The sequence below is a fragment of the Scyliorhinus torazame genome, chromosome 14, assembly GCF_047496885.1.
Source record: "Scyliorhinus torazame isolate Kashiwa2021f chromosome 14, sScyTor2.1, whole genome shotgun sequence".
Taxonomy (NCBI): Eukaryota; Metazoa; Chordata; class Chondrichthyes; order Carcharhiniformes; family Scyliorhinidae; genus Scyliorhinus; species Scyliorhinus torazame.
In genome coordinates, this window is record NC_092720.1 from 192,043,880 (window position 1) to 192,068,919 (window position 25,040).

Here is a 25,040-nt window from a genome sequence, read left to right on the forward strand (position 1 = left end):
GTATGCCTTCTTAACAACCCTCAACCTGGATGGCAAATTTCAGGGATCTATGTACATGGACACCGAGATCTCTCTGCTCATCCACACTGCCAAGAATCTGACCATTAGCCCAGTACTCTGTCTTCCTGTTATTCCTTCCAAAATGAATCCCCTCCACTTTTCTGCATTAAACTCCATTTGCCACATCTCAGCCCAGCTCTGCAGCTCACCTGTGTCCAACTGTAACTTGCAACATCCTTCCGCACTGTCCACAACTCCACCGACTTTAGTGTCATCTGCAAATTTACTCATCCAACCTTCTACACCCTCCTCCAGGCCATTTATAAAAATGACAAACAGCGGTTGCCCCAAAACAGATCCTTGTGGTACACCACTCGCAGCTGGTCTCCAGTCTGAAAACGTCCCAACAACCACCATCCTTTGTCTTCTTCCAGCTAGCCAATTTCTGATCCAAACTGCTAAATCACCCTGAATCCCATGCCTCCGTATTTTCCGCAGTAGCCTACCGTGGGGAACCTTATCAAACGCTTTACTGAAATCCATATACACCACATCAACTGTTTCACCCTCATCCACCTATTTTGTCACCTTCTCAAATAACTCAATAAGGTTTGTGAGGCACGACATACCCTTCACAAAACCGTGTTGACTATCTCTAATCAAATTATTCCTTTCCAGATGATTATACATCCTATCTCTAATAAACCTTTCCAATATTTTGCCCACAACAGATGTTCGGCTCACTGGTCTATAGTTACCGGAGTTGTCTCTACTCCCCTTCTGTAACAAGGGGACAATATTTGCTATCCTCCAGTTTTCTGGCACTATTCCTGTAGACAAAGATGACTTAAAGATCAAAGCCAAATGCTCAGCAATCTCCTCCCTATCTTCCCAGAGAATCCTAGGATAAATCCCATCCGGCCCAGGGGACTTATCTATTTTCACACTTTCCAGAATTGCTAACACCTCCTCCTTATGAACCTCAAGCCCTTCTAGTCTAGTAGCCTGAATCTCAGTATTCTCCTCGACAACATTGCCTTTTTCCTGTGTGAATACTGATGAAAAATATTCATTTCGCACCTCTCCTATCTCCTCGGACTCCAAGCACAACTTCCCATTACTGTCATTGACTGCCCCTACTCTTACCCTAGTCATTCGTTTATTTCTGACATATCTATAGAAAGCTTTAGGGTTATCCTTGATCCTACCTGCGAAAGACTTCTCCTGTCCCCTACTGGCTCTTCTTAGCTCTCTCTTTAGGTCCTTCCTAGCTAACTTGTAACACCTGCTATTGATTGATTGTGAAAAAGAAACCCTTCAATTTCTCAGAAATGGTGAGAAGAAAACAATAAATGAAAAATAATGGAAAACAGCTTACAGTTATTGGGAGCGAATGCACAGCTGATCAGGAAATTTATACATATCAAGGGCGTTTTGAAACAACATTGTGGTAGCGAATATGGGTATTCAAATCCCGAAGTGTGTCACACACAAAGATGGTGAACACGATTGCAGTGGTCAAGCAGCCTACCTGACAGGAGTACACAATTAGTGAAAAAACCTCAAGAGTAATGTAGAGCGACAACTCTTCCACAATTCTTATACTAGATCATTATTTGCGTAGTTAACAGCAAAATAAGAACTTACAATATCGATTAATATGAGTAAATCAGGCGATGTCGGCTTGAACGTATATCAGATGAACATCCGAACATACAAACACAGCAGGGGCTAGCACAGGGCTAAATTGCTGGCTTTGAAAGCAGACCAAGGCAGGCCAGCAGCACAGTTCAATTCCCGTAACAGCCTCCCCGAACAGGCGCCGAATGTGGCGACTAGGGGCTCTTCACAGTACCTACATTTGAAGCCTACTTGTGACAATAAGCGATTTTCATTTCAATTAGGCCCTGCGAGCCTGCCCCGCCATTCAGCCATTCGATAATATTGAGGCTGATCTGATTGTCGCTTCAACCCCGCATCCAGGCCTACCGCAGATAACCTTTTACAGTTGTTAATCGAGTAATTATCAAGCTTTGCATTACAAATATCCAACGTGTCTACTTATACCGCCTTCTGGGGAAGACAGTTCCAGAGACTCACAACCCTCTGCGAGAAAAATCATTTTCTAATCTCTGTCTTAAATAAGAGACAACCTATTTTTGACAAGTGAACGCATTGGAGTGGAGTGATATATCGTGTCTTATGTAACACAAAATCAATTAGATAATAAGAAAAACCAACCTTTCAGTGAATATGACAGATCAGTAATTGAATACAGTGACATTTTATCTCCTGCTGATATTGTTGCTTTTTACCTGATATTTTAAGAATATCTTTCAGGCTTTTATTGTCTGAAAATTAAGATAGAATGAAATATACCTGGATTTGATGTCAATTTTAATCACTGGAGAGATAAACCTCATTTACAAGATGATTTTCCAAAATATTTTAGATATTGCTACAAAATTGACCTGTTTGTTTATCGTCAAAGCGAGCCAGTCGTCGGTCGGAGTGCAGCATAACATGATAAAAGCGCTGTCAAACCTTAAAGTCATTGAGTCCAATGATAAAATGGTTACATTACGGAAGGGCAGTCCTCGGCTCGTTCTGTCGGTTCTAACATTTCGAAGGATCAATTAACAGAGTGTCACTGCTCCGCCTAACCCGTAGCTCTGCAGTATCTTGTTTTCCAGAGAATAACCCAATTCCTCATTAATGTATGGTCTCCATTACATCCTAGGTAATATATTCCAGATTCTGACCGCTAGATCTCAGAATAAATATTCTCTCACATAGTCGTTGCATCCGTTGCTTATCTCGTGAAACCAGGTAGTATTATAACATGGGACAATAAAACTGCATCTGTACTAAAACATGTTCTGATAGAAGGTCTGTTTGAGGAACTTTCAGGGTGATGCACTTTGCGAACTGCAGGAGGAAGTAAAAGGAATGCAGACTTAATCAACTTGAAACTATATACTTCCATGCCGAATATTTTTGGAGCATGGAAGTTTCTTTTGAGAAATATATAATATGATATCCAATGCAACGAAGTGTAAATATAAGTTGCATTGCACTTTTTTAGGGATAGATATCGGTAAGTGCTTTTCAAACCTATTTTATTGACGTGGCACTGCTTTTAAATATCTACGGAGCGCTATTGTTGCTTTTGTGGACTGAATGCATGCGGCGTGTTCTGCCACTGGAATCATTTGGCGTGTCACCTTTTCTCACTTTACAGACAACATTTTTTGAAAGCGGCCTGACATGTCCTTTTTCGCACATTACATTTAAGTTTGTTAATCAGGTATACAGGCCAAATACAAATGTAAATTTGTACGATAATAGACTGCTCAGTCAGTTCCGAGGAGTTTAAAAATTTCTGTTACGCTGCCAAGCTTAATGTAGTGAACATTATAGTCTTTTGACACGAAGGAATCAAAGTATGTTTGCAATCCTGCACATGGAAGACATATTTCGAAGACCATAACAAAGTGGGACACCGTGTGTCAATGATGTTTGCAGGTGGCAATGAGTTATAAGTTGGCAATTATGGGTACATGACCAGGTATTTGGAGACACGGAGAAAAACATTCGAAGGCACCACAAAGTACACATTCGAATGAGCATAATGAAGACACAATTCCTGGTTGCTAACTTTGAGAAGGATGTCTTGTTGGCCACGGCAGGAGAGCAAAACTGGAGAAAGTTCGCACTTCAAATACCTGGCGGCAGTACAGAAATGGTAATCGGGAAACTATCAACTTAGTTTGAATTAATTGGAAGATGTATCGGTCACCAGAGTAGCGCCAAAACTAAAAGTCAGAATTTACAAGACTGTTGTGAGACTGGCGTTGTCATGTAGTGCACAAATTGGGAAACTTCAAGCAGTGAGGAAAACAACTGCATAGAAATGAGAAGTGGTTGGTAAGATGGGTGTGAGAAGTACCGAGAAATGACAAAATCTTGAACCAGCCCATCAGCGAGTCAACACAAATTATAGTAGCATGGAAGAAAGTAGCCGAGCGGATGCTGGAAATGTATGGTCAACTGTTGCGGAAAGAGGAAATGTATCAGATAAGCAATGGAGATGCAGCTGTCAGCAGACGTAGGAGAAAAGGAAGGCCTAAGATCAGATACAAATTTCAATGTAAACAGACTCAGGTGGAACGGTGTTAGACGAACAACTGGGCGTATTAAATGGACATGGAGAAGGGTGAACAAGCAGGCATCTTTCGATTCAAAATTAAAATTGAGAAGCTGAAGAAAGAAGACACATCGTAAAACATTTTCCTCCTGCAATAAACACGATACATACATCTTTTTCCTGGCAATGCAACTCAACAAACAATGTCCATCGCGTCCTATTTCCCCGAGTAAAAGCGGATCTGGCCTTCTCCTCGAATTAAAGGAATGTAGAGGGAGGAACATTTGGCGAATTCAACGAAGGTCCGCAGATGCAATTGCAATTAAACATTGAAAGTACTGCACTTCCCCACTTACTTGGTGGACTGCGATATTATTAGCAAGAGGTAGATTTAAGTTTTCTATACAAAACAGAGCATTAGGTAAATGCCCAAACACAAGGCCTGCTCCCGAAAGAAAGACAAAACCGAAATGCTGTTTCACCGCCTTTGCTTGAAAGTTAAAACTACAAAGAACAACGCGTCCAAACAAACTGACAATAGCGATGTGAATGCGCAATTTAAGATGGAAAGATGAACAATAATACATTTCACTAAGCGTGACACAATTGGCCTACTTTTGTAATGAGAAATAGCATGTAAATCTGAAATATATAATAAATTACAAATCGATGAAGCGATAGTAACTAAGTTCTGTTTTAAAAAATCTTGTCCACACAATGATGCTGAAGACGCTGGGTGTTGGTGGGGGGGGGGGGGGGGGGGGACATTAGGGACATTGATATAGTATTATCGTCTTCCGGACTTCCTATTCCTCGTGGTCTTCAGATTTTGGGTTCATTACGGCGAATGTAATTGGCAATAGTCTGTTAGTTTACCTTGCATGATCCATTCGAGCACATTACAATTACAGGAAAGATGCTTCGTCTCCATAAATGATTGAAAAGTTGCAAAGACACCAGACTGCAACATAAATATAATGTCGCTACCTGACAACTTCATAAATTCGTTAAGTTGCTCTATTTCTGAAAAGAAAGCGATAAATAATAAAACATAGATAAATAATCGGTTTGGCAGCATATGTGGAGAGAGAAAGATATTTAACCTTCCGATGCCGTATGTATTCTTCAGAGCGAAAGAGAAGGAAAAATGCGATGGATTATATACTGTGTAACAGGTGCGAGATCAGCTGGGACATAACACAAATTCAGTGAAAGGTGGGAGCGTGGCGAGCTTGCAACACAGCTGTGCGGGACACGAGATAAAAGAAATGTTAACTGAATGAAGTGGTTTAGATGTGCTGTTTTTGACATAAAGGTAAGTGTTTGCTTTTATAACAAAGGTCAGGATTTGGCATTGCCCATCTACACGAGTGGGAACGATTTGTGGATGGTTTACTTGTTTTCCAGACAAAGGTTGCAGATTGAGAAGTGCACGGCGACGTCCGTCTTCAGTTGGAAGAAAAACATAGTCCACTTGAATAACTTGCATGAATTCTGAATCTGGATTTGAGACCTCAGCAGGGCTGTCATAAAAATCCAACTGGATGGAAAGTAATCTAACTAAAATTAATTGGTGGTATACACTTCCCCAACGCACAATTGGATTTGATCTTCCAGCGTCGAGGTGCGTTCAAGGTCCTGTCAGCATAAAGGGAGTAATTTCCTCCGAAATTAACTCCTCGTTCATATTTCCAGCAGAGTCGTGATCAACCTGAGGCTAGGATTACAATCTAGACCAAAAGATGCAGCATTGCTATCGAGAAACATTTTTCTTCTGCTTTGCATCATTTCCATATTTATTCCGAGTAACGAAATGTAGCCCACAGTTGTTCCTCTGTGTTTGCAGTGTGGACAGACAAGGTGTGATGGAACCAAGAAAATATTGTGCTGGAGAATTCTTACCAATATAACAGATAAGGCGGTAAGATTGCAATTTTCACGAAAATAAACAGTTATGGATAAGTTGAAGGTCTTAATAGCCAGTAAATCAGATCAATTTCGGCAGATCACTTCCGAATATATTAGATATAATTTAGGCAGGATTATATTAGCGTAGCAGCTATATTGATTTCGGATTTGGAAAGAATGAACGTTGTCGTCAAACAGATAGTGGCGAAGATCATCTAATTTGTGGAAGGAACACTCAATGCTGTAACGCTATTCTCAACAAGTATGCAACGTTTTACATTTTTTATTTATTTGGTTATTGAGAGTAACCACTTTCCGATATCCACCTGCAAATGATCATATGCATGGTATAAATATGAAGATTCAGATCACGTGGACCCATTTTACAGATTGACATTGAACGACATTTTACGACATTAGAATACATTGTAAAATAAGCCAAATTATTTCTAAGACTTACCTTTATCTTGCTCACTGATTCTTTTTTCTGAGGCAGAAAACGTTTAACTTCTGTTTAAGAAACCAGGAAATATATTCATGTATTTTTGCATAAAACAATATAAGCCGTATGGTGCAGAAAGAAGATCTGCACCGACGCTCTGAAAGAGTACTACACACAGGTGCACTCCACATTCTTGTAACCTCATCTAAGGGACACTAGTGGGAACCTTAGCGTTTCCAGTCCACCTACCGTGCAACTCTTTGGACTGTGGGAGGAAAATGGCGCAAATCCATGCAGAAAATGGGCAGACTCCACACAGACAATCACCAATGGACGGAATTCAAACCGTGTCCTTGGTGCTGTGAGGCATCAGTGCTCATCACAGTGCCACCCCTGGTGTCTTGCGAAGCAACAGTGTAAGGATTACCAGGAGGTGTAATATTTGACAAATACTTGACTCTTTCCAGTTCTATTTCTGCCTGTTTCCATCACTTTATGTTTTTTGAAGAAGTATAACGTTTTGTATATCAATGAGACAAATTCCGTGTGAATCGTTCAAATTCTGGGAAGTGCTGTCGGGAAAGGTCCTGCTGACTCCACGGATTACCATTCCAAATCCTGCAACAGTTTCCTAGCATGTTGTTGGAAGAGGGGACAGTGTTGCATGATGTGGCTTGGTGAAGGTGCGGGTTGGGGGATGAAGGGGAGGAGAGTAGTGGTGGGCTTTCGAGTCCCAGTTCCTTTGTGTCTCAGTGGATTTTTACTTTCCTTTGTTTGACATTCCTTCATCCCTCCGGTCCTTTTGTCCTCCAGTTGTTCATTCCTTCTCTTTTTCCTTCCATCCATACAGTCGTCCCTCCTGTCCATCCATCTGCCCTTCTATCAATCGGAGCACCCATGCAACTTTCCCTACATCGATCTGACCGCCCATCCATTTCTCCATATCTCAATCTGTCCGTCTTTCCATGCACTAATCTCCATCCATCCATCCATTCATCCATCCATCGCTCCGTCCGTCCATCCGCCGTCCGTCCATCCATCCGTCCGTCTGTCTGTCCTTCCGTCCGTCCATCCAACCATTGATCCATCCACATATCCATACGTCCATCCATCCATCAATCCATCCATTCATCCATCGATCGATCGATCCATCCATCCATCCATTGTTCCATCCGTCCATTCATCCGTCTATCCGCCCATCCGTTGAACCGTCCATCCGTTTGCCCGTCCATCAGCCCATCCATCAATCCCTAAGTCACCCATCTGTTAATTGCTCACAGATGTAGAAATGGTACAGCAATTATCTTGGGGGATTTTAATCTACATGTCGATTGGTTTAACCAGGTCGGTCAAGGCAGCCTTGAGGAGGAGTTAATAGAATGTATCCACGATAGTTTCCTAGAACAGTATGCAAAGGAACCTACGAGGGAACAAGTGGTCCTGGATATGGCCCTGTGTAATGAGACAAGATTGATTACTGATCTCATAGTTAGAGATCCTCTCGGAAGGAGCGATCACAATATGGTGGAATTTAAAATACAGATGGAGGATGAGAAGGTAAAATCAAACACTAGTGTTTTGTGCTTAAACAAAGGAGATTACAATGGGATGAGAAAAGAACTAGCTCAGGTAGACTGGGAGCTATGCCTTTATGGTGAAACAGTTGAGTAACAGTGGAGAACCTTCCAAACGATTTTTCACAATGCTCAGCAAAGGTTTATACCAGCAGAGGGAAGGACGGTGGAAAGAGGGAAAATCGACCGTGGATATCTAAGGAAATAAGGGAGAGTAACAAATTGAAGGAAAAAGCATACAAAGTGGCAAATATTAGTGGGAGACTAGAGGATTAGGAAATCTTTAGGGGGCAGCAAAAAGCTACTATAAAAGCTAAAAGGAAGAGGAAGATAGATTGTGAGTAAACTTGCTCAGAACTTGGGCAGCCCGGTAGCATTGGGGATATCACAATTGCTTCACAGCTCCAGGGTCCCAGGTTCGATTCCGGATTGGGTCACTGTCTGTGTGGAGTCTGCACATCCTCCCCGTGTGTGCGTGGGTTTCCTCCGGGTGCTCCGGTTTCCTCCCACAGTCCAAAGATGTGCAGGTTAGGTGGATTGGCCATGCTAAATTGCCCTTAGTGTCCAAAATTGCCCTTAGTGTTGGGTGGGGTTACTGGGTTATGGGGATAGGGTGGAGGTGTTGACCTTGGGTAGGGTGCTCTTTCCAAGCGCCGGTGCAGACTCGATGGGCCGAATGGCCTCCTTCTGCACTGTAAATTCTATGATAATATAAAAACTGATAGTAAAGGTTCCTACAGATCATAAAACAAAAAAGAGTGGCTAAGGTAAATGTTGGTCCTTTAGAGGATGAGAAGGGAGATCTAATAATGGGAGATGAGGGAATGGCTGAGGAACTGAACAGGTTTTTTGGGTCGGTCTTCACAGTGGAAGACACAAAATACATGCCAGTGACTGATCTCTATGAGGCTATGCCAGGTGAGGACCTTGAGATGATTGTTATCACGAAGGAGGTAGTGATGGGCAAGCTAATGGGGCTAAAGGTAGACAAATCTCCTGGCCCTGATGGAATGCATTCCAGAGTGCCAAAAGAGATGACTACGGATATTGCAAATGCACGAGTGATAATTTACCAAAATTCACTAGACACTGCGGTGGTCCCGGCGGATTGCAAATTAGCAAAGGTGATACCACTGTTTAAAAAAGGAGGTAGGCAGAAAGCGGGTAATTATAGGCCAGTTAGCTTAACTTCGGTGGTAGGGAAGATGCTGAAATCTATCATCAAGGAAGAAATAGCGAGGCATCTGGATTGAAATTGTCCCATTGGGCAGACGCAGCATGGGTTCATAAAGGGCAGGTCGTGCCTAACTAATTTAGTGGAATTTGTTGAGGACATTACCAATGCGGTAGATAACGGGGAGCCAATGGATGTGGTATATCTGGATTTCCAGAAAGCCTTTGCCAAGATGCCACAGAAAAGCTTGCTGCATGAGATGAAGATGCGTGGCATTAAGGATAAAGTAGTAGCATGGATAGAGGATTGGTTAATTAATCGAAAGCAAAGAGTGGGGATTAATGGGTGTTTCTCTGGTTGGCAATCAGTAGCTAGTGGTATCCCTCAGGGATCAGTGTTGGGCCCACAATGTTTCAGAATTTACATAGATGATTTGGAATTGGGGCCCAAGGGCAATGTGTCCAAGTTTGCAGACGACACTAAGATGAGTGGTAAAGCAAAACGTGTAGAGGATACTGGAAGTCTGCAGAGGGATTTGGATAGGTTGAGTGAATGGGCTAAGGCCTGGCAGATGGAATGCAATGTTGACAAATGCGAGGTTATCCATTTTGGTAGGAATAACAGCAAAAACGTATTATTACTTAAATGATAAAATATTAAAACATGCTGCTGTGCAGAGAGTCCTGGCTGTGCTAGTGCATGAGTAACAGAAAGTTTGTTTACAGGTGCACCAGGTAATAAAGATGGCAAATGGAATGTTGTCCTTCATTGCTAGAGGGATGGAGTTTAAGACTAGGGAGGTTATGCTGCAATTGTATAAAGCGTTAGTGAGCCCACACCTTGAGTATTGTGTTCAGCTTTGGTCTCGTTAACTGACAAAGGACGTACTGGCGCTGGAGGGTGTGCAGAGGTGTTTCATTGGGTTAATCTCAGAGCTGAAGGGGTCGGATTACGAGAATAGGTTGAGTAGACTGGGACTGTACTCGTTCGAAATGAAAAGGATGAGGGGCGATCTTATAGAAACCTATAAAATTATGAAACAAATAGATGCGGACAAGTTGTTTCCACTGGCGGGTGAAGGCAGAACTGGGAGGTATAGCCTCAAAATAAGGGGAAGTAGATTTAGGACTGGGTTTAGGAGGAACTTCTTCAGACAAAGGGTTGTGAATCTATGGAATTCCTTGCCCAGTGAAGCAGTTGAGGCTCCTTATTTAAATGTTTTTAAGATAAAGATAGGTAGTTTGTTGAAGAATAAAGGGATTAAGTGTTATGGTGTTCGGGCCAGAAATAGAGCTGAGTCCACAAAAGATCAGCCATGATCTCAATGAATGGCGGGGGAGGCTCGAGGGGCCAGACGGCCGAATCCTGCTCCTAGTTCTTATGTTCTTATGAATGATGTAACCATCGAAGGCACCAGAAAGTACACATTCGAATTAGCATAATGAAGGTGAGTAGTGAGTTTAAAAGCTCTTACCTTTACAGGAGCAGCCCTTTGGATTTCGGTGGCATCGGTGCGCAGGGGCCTTCTGGGAGGTGAGTAGTGAGTTTAAAAGCTCTTACCTTTACAGGAGCAGCCCTTTGCATTTCGGCGGCAGCGGTGCGCAGGGACCTTCTGGGAGGTGAGTAGTGAGTTTAAAAGCTCTTACCTTCACAGGAGCAGCCCTTTGGATTTCGGCGGCAGCGGTGCGCAGGGGCCTTCTGGGAGGTGAGTAGTGAGTTTAAAAGCTCTTACCTTCACAGGAGCAGCCCTTTGAATTTCGGCGGCAGCGGTGCGCAGGGACTTTCTGGGAGGTGAGTAGTGAGTTTAAAAGCTCTTACCTTTACAGGAGCAGCCCTTTGGATTTCGGCGGCAGCGGTGCGCAGGGGCCTTCTGGGAGGTGAGTAGTGAGTTTAAAAGCTCTTACCTTCACAGGAGCAGCCCTTTGAATTTCGGCGGCAGCGGTGCGCAGGGACCTTCTGGGAGGTGAGTAGTGAGTTTAAAAGCTCTTACCTTTACAGGAGCAGCCCTTTGGAATTCGGCGGCAGCGGTGTGCAGGGGCCTTCTGGGAGGTGAGTAGTGAGTTTAAAAGCTCTTACCTTTACAGGAGCAGCCCTTTGAATTTCGGCGGCAGCGGTGCGCAGGGACCTTCTGGAAGGTGAGTAGTGAGTTTAAAAGCTCTTACCTTTACAGCAGCAGCCCTTTGGATTTCGGCGGCAGCGGTGCGCAGGGACCTTCTGGGAGGTGAGTAGTGAGTTTAAAAGCTCTTACCTTTACAGGAGCAGCCCTTTGGATTTCGGCGGCAGCGGTGCGCAGGGGCCTTCTGGGAGGTGAGTAGTGAGTTTAAAAGCTCTTACCTTTACAGGAGCAGCCCTTTGGATTTCGGCGGCAGCGGTGCGCAGGGACCTTCTGGGAGGTGAGTAGTGAGTTTAAAAGCTCTTACCTTTACAGGAGCAGCCCTTTGGATTTCGGCGGCAGCGGTGCGCAGGGGCCTTCTGGGAGGTGAGTAGTGAGTTTAAAAGCTCTTACCTTTACAGGAGCAGCCCTTTGGATTTCGGCGGCAGCGGTGCGCAGGGGCCTTCTGGGAGGTGAGTAGTGAGTTTAAAAGCTCTTACCTTTACAGGAGCAGCCCTTTGGATTTCGGCGGCAGCGGTGCGCAGGGGCCTTCTGGGATGTGAGTAGTGAGTTTAAAAGCTCTTACCTTTTCAGGAGCAGCCCTTTGGATTTCGGCGGCAGCGGTGCGCAGGGACCTTCTGGGAGGTGAGTAGTGAGTTTAAAAGCTCTTACCTTTACAGGAGCAGCCCTTCGGATTTCGGCGGCAGCGGTGCGCAGGGACCTTCTGGGAGGTGAGTAGTGAGTTTAAAAGCTCTTACCTTTACAGGAGCAGCCCTTTGGATTTCGGCGGCAGCGGTGCGCAGGGGCCTTCTGGGAGGTGAGTAGTGAGTTTAAAAGCTCTTACCTTTACAGGAGCAGCCCTTTGAATTTCGGCGGCAGCGGTGCGCAGGGACCTTCTGGGAGGTGAGTAGTGAGTTTAAAAGCTCTTACCTTTACAGGAGCAGCCCTTTGGATTTCGGCGGCAGCGGTGCGCAGGGAGCTTCTGGGAGGTGAGTAGTGAGTTTAAAAGCTCTTACCTTTACAGGAGCAGCCCTTTGGATTTCGGCGGCAGCGGTGCGCAGGGGCCTTCTGGGAGGTGAGTAGTGAGTTTAAAAGCTCTTACCTTTACAGGAGCAGCCCTTTGGATTTCGGCGGCAGCGGTGCGCAGGGGCCTTCTGGGAGGTGAGTAGTGAGTTTAAAAGCTCTTACCTTTACAGGAGCAGCCCTTTGAATTTCGGCGGCAGCGGTGCGCAGGGACCTTCTGGGAGGTGAGTAGTGAGTTTAAAAGCTCTTACCTTTACAGGAGCAGCCCTTTGGATTTCGGCGGCAGCGGTGCGCAGGGACCTTCTGGGAGGTGAGTAGTGAGTTTAAAAGCTCTTACCTTTACAGGAGCAGCCCTTTGAATTTCGGCGGCAGCGGTGCGCAGGGGCCTTCTGGGAGGTGAGTAGTGAGTTTAAAAGCTCTTACCTTTACAGGAGCAGCCCTTTGGATTTCGGCGGCAGCGGTGCGCAGGGACCTTCTGGGAGGTGAGTAGTGAGTTTAAAAGCTCTTACCTTTACAGGAGCAGCCCTTTGGATTTCGGCGGCAGCGGTGCGCAGGGGCCTTCTGGGAGGTGAGTAGTGAGTTTAAAAGCTCTTACATTTACAGGAGCAGCCCTTTGAATTTCGGCGGCAGCGGTGCGCAGGGACCTTCTGGGAGGTGAGTAGTGAGTTTAAAAGCTCTTACCTTTACAGGAACAGCCCTTTGGATTTCGGCGGCAGCGGTGAGCAGGGGCCTTCTGGGAGGTGAGTAGTAATTTAAAAAGCCTTGCCTGGCCCCATGTCTGTTCTTCTTTTCTGTTTTATTTGTTTTTATATAAGGCGGGAACCGGAAGTTCGACCTCTAGCAAGACCCCCCCCCCCCCCCCAAACCAATAAATTCTGGTGGAGAGGAAACCCGAGACACTACACGTGTAGTGTCTCCCACCCGCCCTCCTCCTCTAATCTAATAATAAGACCCATTGGTGTAAGGTAAGTGCCATATTATATTATTATATTATTAGCATTGTGCAGGTCAAGGATCAGAGGTGGAGGAGCAGTCTCTGTCAGCGAGAGAACCTGAGAACATCTCAGACACTCAGAAGGTAAGAAGGTAAGTAAGTGATTTTTACTTTTACACCTTTTTTCAAATTGTGTGTGTCGGGGGGAAACTGAAGTGACATCACAGAAAAGCTGTGGCCAGAGTGGCTGGTTGGGATTCTAACCTAAATTTAAAAAAAATTTGAGTATTTGGGAACTAATTAAACATAATAACTTAATTATAATTTAGAGGATATCTAAGCCAGAGATCGGAGAGTATTATAGTTAGCTATCGCATTTCTATTAGAAATCTAGTGCTAGGAAACAGATAGTTGACAGTAACTTTGCAATTTAAAAAAAAAAGTATTTAAAAAAAAAAGACAAATTTTAATTTTAATTAATTGACGCAATGTCAGTTAGAGGGGTGCTGTGCTCTGACTGTGAGATGTGGCAGGTCCGGGAGGCTTCCAGCGTCCCGGATGGCTTCATCTGCAGAAAGTGCACCCAACTGCAGCTCCTCACAGACCGCATGGTTCGGTTGGAGCAGCAATTGGATGCACTTAGGAGCATGCAGGTGGCGGAAAGCATCATAGATCGCAGTTATGTAAATGTGGTCACACCCAAGGTGCAGGCAGAGAAATGGGTGATCACCAGGAAGGCCAGGCAGTCAGTGCAGGAATCCCCTGTGGTTGTCCCCCTCTCGAACAGATATACCCCTTTGGATACTGTCGGGGGGGGGGGGGGGTAGCCGATCAGGGGAAAACAGCAGCAGCCAGAGCAGTGGCACCACTGCTGGCTCTGATGTTCAGAAGGGAGGGTCAAAGCGCAGAAGAGTAATAGTAATAGGGGACTATATAGTCAGGGGCACAGATAGGCGCTTCTGTGGACGTGAAAGAGACTCCAGGATGGTATGTTGCCTCCCTGGTGCCAGGGTCCAGGATGTCTCCGAACGGGTAGAGGGAATCCTGAAGGGGGAGGGCAAACAGGCAGAGGTCGTTGTACATATTGGTACTAACGACATAGGCAGGAAGGGGCATGAGGTCCTGCAGCAGGAGTTCAGGGAGCTTAGGCAGAAAGTTAAAAGACAGGACCTCGAGGGTTGAAATCTCGGGATTACTCCCTGTGCCACGTGCCAGTGAGGCTAGAAATAGGAAGATAGAGCAGACAAACACGTGGCTAAACAGCTGGTGTAGGAGGGAGGGTTTCCGTTATCTGGACCACTGGGAGCTCTTCCGGGGCAGGTGTGACCTGTATAAGATGGACGGGTTGCATCTAAACCGGAGAGGCATAAATATCCTGGCCGCGAGGTTTGCTAGTTTCACACGGGAGGGTTTAAACTAGTATGGCAGGGGGGTGGGCACGGGAGCAATAGGTCAGAAGGTGAGAGCATTGAGGGAGAACTAGGGAATAGGGACAGTGTGGCTCTGAGGCAGAGCAGACGGGGAGAAATTGCTGAACACAGCGGGTCTGGTGGCCTGAAGTGCATATGTTTTTATGCAAGAGCATTACGGGTAAGGCAGATGAACTTAGAGCTTGGATTACTACTTGGAACTATGATGTTGTTGCCATTACAGAGACATGGTTGAGGGAAGGGCAGGATTGGCAGCTAAACGTTCCAGGATTTAGATGTTTCAGGCGGGATAGAGGGGGATGTAAAAGGGGAGGCGGAGTTGCGCTACTTGTTCGGGAGATTATCACAGCTATACTGCGAGAGGACACCTCAGAGGGCAGTGAGGCTATATGGGTAGAGATCAGGAATAAGAAGGGTGCAGTCACAATGTTGGGGGTATACTACAGGCCTCCCAACAGCCAGCGGGAGATAGAGGAGCAGATAGGTAGACAGATTTTGGAAAAGAGTAAAAACAACAGGGTTGTGGTGATGGGAGACTTCAACTTCCCCAATATTGACTGGGACTCACTTAGTGCCAGGGGCTTAGACGGGGCGGAGTTTGTAAGGAGCATCCAGGAGGGCTTCTTAAAACAATATGTAAACAGTCCAACTAGGGAAGGGGCGGTACTGGACCTGGTATTGCGGAATGAGCCCGGCCAGGTGGTAGATGTTTCAGTAGGGGAGCATTTCGGTAACAGTGACCACAATTCAGTAAGTTTTAAAGTACTGGTGGACAAGGATAAGAGTGGTCCGAGGATGAATGTGCTAAATTGGGGGAAGGCTAATTATAACAATATTAGGCGGGAACTGAAGAACATAGATTGGGGGCGGATGTTTGAGGGCAAATCAACATCTGACATGTGGGAGGCTTTCAAGTGTCAGTTGAAAGGAATACAGGACAGGCATGTTCCTGTGAGGAAGAAAGATAAATACGGCAATTTTCGGGAACCTTGGATGACGAGTGATATTGTAGGCCTCGTCAAAAAGAAAAAGGAGGCATTTGTCAGGGCTAAAAGGTTGGGAACAGACGAAGCCTGTGTGGCATATAAGGAAAGTAGGAAGGAACTTAAGCAAGGAGTCAGGAGGGCTAGAAGGGGTCATGAAAAGTCATTGGCAAATAGGGTTAAGGAAAATCCCAAGGCTTTTTACACGTACATAAAAAGCAAGAGGGTAGCCAGGGAAAGGGTTGGCCCACTGAAGGATAGGCAAGGGAATCTATGTGTGGAGCCAGAGGAAATGGGTGAGGTACTAAATGAATACTTTGCATCAGTATTCACCAAAGAGAAGGAATTGGCAGATGTTGAGTCTGGAGAAGGGGGTGTAGATAGCCTGGGTCACATTGTGATCCAAAAAGACGAGGTGTCGGGTGTCTTAAAAAATATTAAGGTAGATAAGTCCCCAGGGCCTGATGGGATCTACCCCAGAATACTGAAGGAGGCTGGAGAGGAAATTGCTGAGGCCTTGACAGAAATCTTTGGATCCTCGCTGTCTTCAGGGGATGTCCCGGAGGACTGGAGAATAGCCAATGTTGTTCCTCTGTTTAAGAAGGGTAGCAAGGATAATCCCGGGAACTACAGGCCGGTGAGCCTTACTTCAGTGGTAGGAAAATTACTGGAGAGAATTCTTCGAGACAGGATCTACTCCCATTTGGAAGCAAATGGACGTATTAGTGAGAGGCAGCACGGTTTTGTGAAGAGGAGGTCGTGTCTCACTAACTTGATAGAGTTTTTCGAGGAGGTCACTAAGATGATTGATGCAGGTAGGGCAGTAGATGTTGTCTATATGGACTTCAGTAAGGCCTTTGACAAGGTCCCTCATGGTAGACTAGTACAAAAGGTGAAGTCACACGGGATCAGGGGTGAACTGGCAAGGTGGATCCAGAACTGGCTAGGCCATAGAAGGCAGAGGGTAGCAATGGAGGGATGCTTTTCTAATTGGAGGGCTGTGACCAGTGGTGTTCCACAGGGATCAGTGCTGGGACCTTTGCTCTTTGTAGTATATATAAATGATTTGGAGGAAAATGTAACTGGTCTGATTAGTAAGTTTGCAGACGACACAAAGGTTGGTGGAATTGCGGATAGCGATGAGGACTGTCTGAGGATACAGCAGGATTTAGATTGTCTGGAGACGTGGGCGGAGAGATGGCAGATGGAGTTTAATCCGGACAAATGTGAGGTAATGCATTTTGGAAGGGCTAATGCAGGTAGGGAATATACAGTGAATGGTAGAACCCTCAAGAGTATTGAAAGTCAAAGAGATCTAGGAGTACAGGCCCACAGGTCATTGAAAGGGGCAACACAGGTGGAGAAGGTAGTCAAGAAGGCATACGGCATGCTTGCCCTCATTGGCCGGGGCATTGAGTATAAGAATTGGCAAGTCATGTTGCAGCTGTATAGAACCTTAGTTAGGCCACACTTGGAGTATAGTGTTCAATTCTGGTCGCCACACTACCAGAAGGATGTGGAGGCTTTAGAGAGGGTGCAGAAGAGATTTACCAGAATGTTGCCTGGTATGGAGGGCATAAGCTATGAGGAGCGATTGAATAAACTCGGTTTGTTCTCACTGGAACGAAGGAGGTTGAGGGGCGACCTGATAGAGGTATACAAAATTATGAAGGGCATAGACAGAGTGGATAGTCAGAGGCTTTTCCCCAGGGTAGAGGGGTCAATTACTAGGGGGCATAGGTTTAAGGTGAGAGGGGCAAGGTTTAGAGTAAATGTACGAGGCCAGTTTTTTACGCAGAGGGCAGTGGGTGCCTGGACCTCACTACCGGAGGAGGTAGTGGAAGCAGGGACGATAGGGCCATTCAAGGGGCATCTTGACAAATATATGAATAGGATGGGAATAGAAGGATACGGACCCAGGAAGTGTAGAAGATTGTAGTTTAGTCGGGCAGTATGGTCGGCACGGGTTTGGAGGGCCGAAGGCCCTGTTCCTGTGCTGTACATTTCTTTGTTCTTTGTTCTTTGAAGGCACCATTTCTGGATGGTAAATTTGAAAAGAATGTCTTGTGGCAGAGTTGAAAATTTCCAACCTCTGGACCATTCGTTTCGTGTCCAAAGCCAGGACTTGTTGGCCACGGTAGGAGAGCAAAACTGGAGAAAGTTCGCACCTCACATACCTGGTGGCAGTAGTGACAGATGACGGAAGTACAGAAATGGTAATCGGGAAACTATCAACTTAGTTTGAAATAATTGGAAGATGTATCGGTTACCAGAGTAGCGCCAAAACTAACAGTAAGAATTTACAAAACTGTTGTGGGACTGGCCTTGTTATGTAGTGCACAAATTGGGAAACTTCAAGCAGTGAGGAAAAGAACTGGATAGAAATGAGAAGTGGTTGGTAAGATGGGTGTGAGAAGTACCTAGAAATGACAAAATCATGAACCAGCCCATCAGTGAGTCACCACAAATTATAGTAGCTGGAAATATATGGTCAACTATTGCGGAAAGAGGAAATGTACCAGACAAGCAATGGAGATGCACCTGTCAGCAGACGTAGGGGAAAAGGAAGGCCTAAGATCAGATGCAAATTTGAACGCAAACAGACTCAGGTGGGGCGGTTTTAGACGAAAAACTGAGCGAATTAAGTGGACATAGAGAAGGGTGATCAAGCAGTCATTTTTCGATTCAAAATAAAATTAAGAAGCTGAACAAAGAAGAAACATCGTAAAACATTTTCCACCTGCAATCAGTACGATAAATACGTCTTTTTCCTGGCAATGCAACTCAACGTACAATATCCATCGCGTCCTATATCTCAGAGCAAAAGTGGATCTGGTCTTCTCCTCAAATTAAAGACATGCAGAGGGAGGAATAGTTGTCGAATTGAACGAAGGTCCACAGATGCAATTGCAATAAAATGTTAAAAGTACTGCACTTCCCCACTTATTTGGTGGACTGCGATATTATTAGCAAGAGGTAGATTTAAGTTTTCTATACAAAACAGAGAATTAGGAAAATACCGAAACACAAGGTCTGCTCCCGAAAGAAAGACAAAACGGAAATGCTGTTTCACCGCCTTTGCTTGAAAACTAACACTACAAAGAACAAAGCGTCCAAACAAACTGACAATATCGATGTGATTGCGGAAATTAAGATGGAAAGATTAACGATAATACATTTCACGAAACGTCACACAATTGGCCTAGTTTTGTAATAAGAAATGACATGTAAATCTGAAGTATTTAATAAATTACAAATCGATGAAACGACAGAAACTAAGTTTTGTTTTAAACAATCTTGTCCACACAATGATGCTGAAGACTATGGGTGTGGGGAAACATTAGGGACATTGATGTATTATTATCGTCTTCCGGACTTCCTATTCCTCCTAGTCTTCGGATTTTGGGTTCATTACGGCGATGTAAACGGCAATAGTCCTTTAGTTAACCTTGTACCTCCATTCGAGTACATTACATTTACAGGAAAGATGCTTCGTCTTCATAAATGATTGAAAAGTTGCACACACCAGACTGCAACATAAATATAATGTCGTTACCTGACAACTTCATAATTTCGTTAAGTTGCTCTATTTCTGAAAAGAAAGTGATAAATAATAAAACATAGATAAATAATCGGGATTGGCAGCATATGTGGTGAGAGAGAGGTTTAACGTTCCGATGTTGTATGCATTCTTCAGAGCGAAAGAGAAGGAGAAATGGGATGGATAATGTACTGTGTAAGAGGTGCGAGAGCAGCTGGGACATAATACAAAGTCAGTGATCGGTGGGAGCGTGGCGAGCTTGCATCACCTCTGTGTGGGGCACCAGATAAAGGAAATGTTAACTCTGTGAAGTACTATAGATGCGCTGTTTGTGACATAAAGGTAAGCGTTTGCTTTTATAATAAAGGTCAGGATTTGGTATTCCCCATCTACACGAGTGAGAACGGTTTGTGGATGATTTACTTGTTTTCGAGACAAATGTTGCAGCTTGAGAAGGGCATGGCGACGTCCGTCTTCAGTTGGGAGGCAAGCTAAGTCCACTTAAATAACTTGCATGATGGCTGGATCTGGATTTGAGACCTCAGCAGAACTGTCATAAAAATCCAACTGGATGGTAAGTAATCCAAATAAAATTAACTGGTGGTATACACGTCCCTAACACACAATTGGATTTGAACTTCCGGTGTCGAGTTGCGTTCAATGTCACAGGTAAGGCGGTAGGATTGCAATTTTCACGAAAATAAACATTTAAGATAACTTGAAGATTCTTAACAGCCAGTAAATCTGATCAATTTCGGCAGATCACTTCCGAATAAATTAGAAACGATTTTGGCAGGATTATATTAGTGTAGCAGGAGTATTGATTTCGGATTTGGAAAGAATGACCTTTGTCAACACAGATAGTGGCGAAGATCATCTCATTTGCCGACAAAGGCAGGAACTCGAAATTTCTATTTTACTTTCCATATTCGTCATAGCTTTGCAACAAAGAGAGACACATGAGTCCAAAATTATATTGGTGGTAGAGGAAAATAGATGATATCATTTTGACACTATTTTGGATCAGAATTTTGCGCAATTTGTGTAAAGAATAATCAATGCACTATCGCTATTGCTCAACAAGTATGCAACTTTTAAAGTTTACATCTATTTGGTTACTGAGAGTAACCACTTTCCGATATCCAGCTGCAAATGAATAAGGTAATGATATGCATGGTGTGAATATGAAGATTCAGATCACGTGGACACATTTTGCAGATTGCCATTGAACAACATTTTGCGACATTAAAATACATTGTAAAATAAGCCAAATTATTTCTAAGAGTTACCTTTATCTTGCTCACTGATTCGTTTTTCTGAAGCAGAAAAAAATTAACTTCTGTTTAAGAAACCAGGAAATATATTCATGTCTTTTTGCATAGAACAATATAATGTGAAAGAAGGTCTGCACCGACGTTCTGAAAGAGTGCTACACACAGGTACACTCCCCATCCTTGTAACCCCAACTAAGGGACACTAGTATGAAATGTAGCGATTCCAATCCACCTAAACTGCAACTCTCTGTACTGTGGGAGGAAAATGGAGCAAATCCATGCAGAAAATGGGCAGACTCCACACAGACAATCACCCGTGGACGGAATTCAACCCGTGTCCTTGGTGCTGTGAGGCAGCACTGCTAATCACAGTGCCACCCCTGGTGTCATGCAAAGGAGCAGTATAAGGATTACCAGGAGGTGAAATATTTGACAAAGAGTTGAGTCATTCCAGTTCTATTTCTGCCTGTATCCATCACTTGATGTTTTTAAAGAACTCTAACATCTTTGTATATCAAAGTCCGTGTGATTCGTTCAAATTCTGGGAAGTGCTGTCGGGAAAGGTCCTGCTGACTCCACGGATTACCATTCCAAATCCTACAACAGTTTCCTAGAATGTTATTGGAATGGGGGACAGCGTTGTACGATGTGGCTTGGTGCAGATGTGGGTTGGGTGAGGGAGGGGAGGAGTATAGTCATGGACTTTCGAGTCCCAGCTCCTTTGTGTCTAAGTGGATTTTTAATTTCCTTTTTTCCTCCATTTCTTCGTCCCTACGGTCCTTTGCTCCTCCAGTCGTCCATTCCTTCCCTTTTTTGTTCCATCCATACAGTCGTCCCTCCTGTCCATCCATCTACCCTTCTATTAATCTGAGTGCCCATCCAACTTTCCATACATCAATCTGACGGCCCATCCATCTCTCCATCTCTCAATCTGTCCGTCCTTCCATGCATCCATCCCCAGCCAACCATCCATTCATCCGTCCATCCATCCATCCGTCCATCCGTCCATCCTTCCGTCCGTCCATCTGCCGTCCCTCCACCCATCCGTCCGTCTCTGTCCCTCCGTTTGTCTATCCATCCAACCATCCATCCATCCACATATGCATCCGTCCAACCATCCGTCAATCCATACATCCATCCATCCATCCATCTATCAATCCATCCATCCATCCATTGTTCCATCCGTCCATTCATCCGTCCATCCGTCCATCCGCTCATCCGTTGATCCGTTCGCCCATCCATCAGCCAATCCATAAATCCCTAAGTCACCCATCTGTTAATTGCTCACACATGAATGATGTGACCATTCGATCATGCTGGAATATTAGATACTCGATGTTTAAGTCCATCAAGAGAATTGGTTGAAGAATGACCCACAAGATTAGACTTATCATGATAATTTGAAGAAAGTGTCGCCAACTCAATTAAAATACACGAATAAAGTTTAATGCATTAAAGAAGGATGCATATCGTACCTGCTTGCTTCAGAGAATGGGTCAATTTTTGAATTTCTGTTAAAGAAACATAACATTTCAGATTTTACATGATGTGAGAACTATCCCCCACTGTCAAATGTCTGTTCTCAGTCTCTGCTTGTTACTGTTATAATTCTTCTTCGTGAAGACAGCGATTTTAAAAATTTACGCTGTCTGACTGTCTGAACTAGAACATTTCACAAATCAGTCCTAGAATGTGTTGCAAACGTCCGGCTGTACCTCTCAGTATTGCAACTTTATTTTCAGTGAATCTTCACCGGACAAAAATGCAGATTTCTATATTGAGGTAAACCGATTTCAGCAGAATAATTTACATTTACCTATAGTTGCAAAATACTCAGTGAAATTGGGAAACTCAGACAAGAAGTGGTGACAACGTATGATGTTCTGTTAGTCAGCAGAAACAGATACAGGCACAAGAGTATATGCTATTATTAGACATGTATACACCTGGAAATTTTCTATCAGTCATTTATCTAGAACATTAGTTATTGAAACAGGACGCACACCAGTACGACAAAATGTAAACTGAAAAAAATAACAGACATTACCCATGAACACATCGGTCGCATTATAGAGAGTACCCAAGCCAGACTAATGGTGCAATTAATTCAGTGTAATTTGTGGATGGTAGGTAAACATGAGTCTTAAGACGTGAGGTGAGTTACGGGAAACAGGATGGAGATGAGTGTAGTTAACTTGTGGATCAGCCATAAATCGATGCCAGTGTTTGGTCAACATGTAATGAAACCCAATTCAACCAATTAATTTTGAAGGTAAAAGGAGACAAAATAGTTGGTAAAACGGACCGCCCATCTACTACATCTATATTCAAGAAAGGAGGGAACCAAAATGCAGGAAAGTGCACGTCAGTTTGCTAATCATCCGTTGTAGGAAATATTCGAATCAATTATTATGAAAATAATAGCAGGGCATTTGGGGAATCATAATGCAAGTAGCCAGTTTCAAAAAGTTTTCTGAAAGGGAAATTGTATTTCACAACTTTCTAAAATTTCTTTGGGTGATGTAACATGGAGGCATATTAAACGGTGCAATAAAATGGAGTACATTTAGATTTTCAAAATCAATAGATACGGTGCCACATGAACGGGTACTGCAAAGGACAAGATCTCTTAATGTCTGAGATGATGTATGATCATGAATAGAATACTGGATAAAGAATAGCAAACATGACATTTATTAAGCTGGTCATTTTCCGTTCGGCAAATTGCAATTAGTGGACAGCCACGGGGATGATTGCTGGACTCACAACTATGTGCGATTTAAAATATTGACTTGGAGGCAGGACCTCCAACCTCTAATAAAATATTGACTATGATGCAGCAAAATATGCCGACCATGCTCAGTGTGGCATGTAATCAAGTTCTGAGGCGGACTGAAAGTGTTGTATGTAGATAAGTTAAGTGCAAAGCATAGTAGATTGAATAAAACATAAGAAAAAGTAATACACAATGTGTCACGGAGAATACAAGAAAGAACATGATTTAATTGCGGCGGTGCTGCAGAATCTGTCGCAGAGTGATCAGCGAATCCTTGCAAAAAGATCATAAAATGTTACCATGCAGCTGCATCAAATAATTAGGAAGGTGATGAAACGTCTATCTATAAGGAAAACGGAGGATATACGTAAGGGGGCTCCGATTTTTGACGGAGATGAGGCGGAATCGCTTTTCTCAGAGGCTTTTTTCACTTTGCAAATCTTTCACAGAGACGAGTACAGATCGAATCATTGGATATTGTCATGGGTGGGTTAGACATTTTCATCGACAAGTAAGTCAAGGATTATAAATGACAGGAAGGAAATTGGATTAAATGTCGAAACCACGGTTGCTGTGGTCTTATCTAATGGGAGACCACGTTTGGTTGCCTATTTCTGCTCGATTTCATATGGCTTCCTTTTTTTTACTCAGCAGGAAACACTCAGTTGCCTTGATCTGGTGAGGGGCTGTCAATCATATCGAGAGAGGTTATAAACAATATATTTCGTATTAAAGTGGTGTAATGGATATGCATTCGATAGTCTGAGGACAGCCAGTCGTTTCTGTGGTCGCAAACAGGACTCTAACATGGTGTGTTGCCTCCCTGGTGCCAGAGTCCTGGATGCCTCTGAACTAATATAGGGCATTCTGAAACAGGAGGGTAAATGGACAGGTGGTATTGTCCACATTGGTACTAATGACATACGCAGGAAGAGGTTCTGCAAAGGTAATTCAGGGAGTTAGGTCGGAAGCTCAAAAGTAAGACCTCTAGGGTAGTAATCTCAGGATTGCTCCCTTGCCACACTCGAACAAGCGGCTAGAGAGATGGTGTCGGAGGGAGGGCTTTAGATCGGTGGATCGCTGGCATGTCTTTTGAGGAAAGTGCGACCTGTGCATGAAGGATGGGTTGTACCTGAACTGGAGGGGCACCAGTACCCTGGCCGGGAGGTTTGCTCGTGCTGTTCGGAATGGTTTAATCTAATTCGGCAGGTGGGTGGAACCGGAACAGAAGGTAACAAGTGTAGAGACTTGGGAAAAATGTGAGACTCAGGTAAACATAGCGCAGAGTAAGAGCAGGGGAAGGGAAGTCGCAGGGCTCAGCGGGACAGTTGGTCTTGAGTGCGTTTGCTTCGACGCAAGAGAGAAACAGTTCAGGCAGATGAACTGAGAGCCTGGATTACTACATGCATTTAGGGTATAATTGCAATTACGGAAGCATGGTTAAAGGAGGGATAGCACTGGCAGCTTATCCTTCCGAGATATCGTCGTTTAAGATGGGAGAGAAGGGGGAACAAAAGAGGTAGGGTTGTTGTATTGGTGAGTAAGGAACAGGTCCTAGCTGTGGTGAGGGAGGACACATTGGATGGATCTAAAAGTGGGGCATTATGGGTGGATCTCAATTTTACAAAGGGTGAAATCACAATATTTGGATTGTAGTGCAGACCACCTAAGAGCAGGAGACAGAGGAGCTGTTGTGTAGTCAGATACTGAAAAGGTGTGAAAAAAGCAGCGTAGTTGTGATG

The 25,040-nt window shown here is 44.1% G+C and overlaps 1 protein-coding gene across 1 annotated transcript in view; it reads right to left on the reverse strand.

Annotated features, from left to right (window-relative positions):
• The window catches only part of LOC140389103 (uncharacterized), a 383,180-nt gene that overhangs the window by 315,292 nt on the left and 42,848 nt on the right, over positions 1 to 25,040 (reverse strand). Inside the window, exons 10-15 of the mRNA XM_072473262.1 lie at positions 21,998 to 22,033; positions 20,538 to 20,564; positions 19,264 to 19,299; positions 6,516 to 6,542; positions 5,135 to 5,170; positions 2,316 to 2,351 (exon numbers count right to left, since the gene is read on the reverse strand). Coding sequence (XP_072329363.1) covers positions 2,316 to 2,351; positions 5,135 to 5,170; positions 6,516 to 6,542; positions 19,264 to 19,299; positions 20,538 to 20,564; positions 21,998 to 22,033 — 198 coding nt within the window. The remainder of the gene's footprint in view (positions 1 to 2,315; positions 2,352 to 5,134; positions 5,171 to 6,515; positions 6,543 to 19,263; positions 19,300 to 20,537; positions 20,565 to 21,997; positions 22,034 to 25,040) is intronic.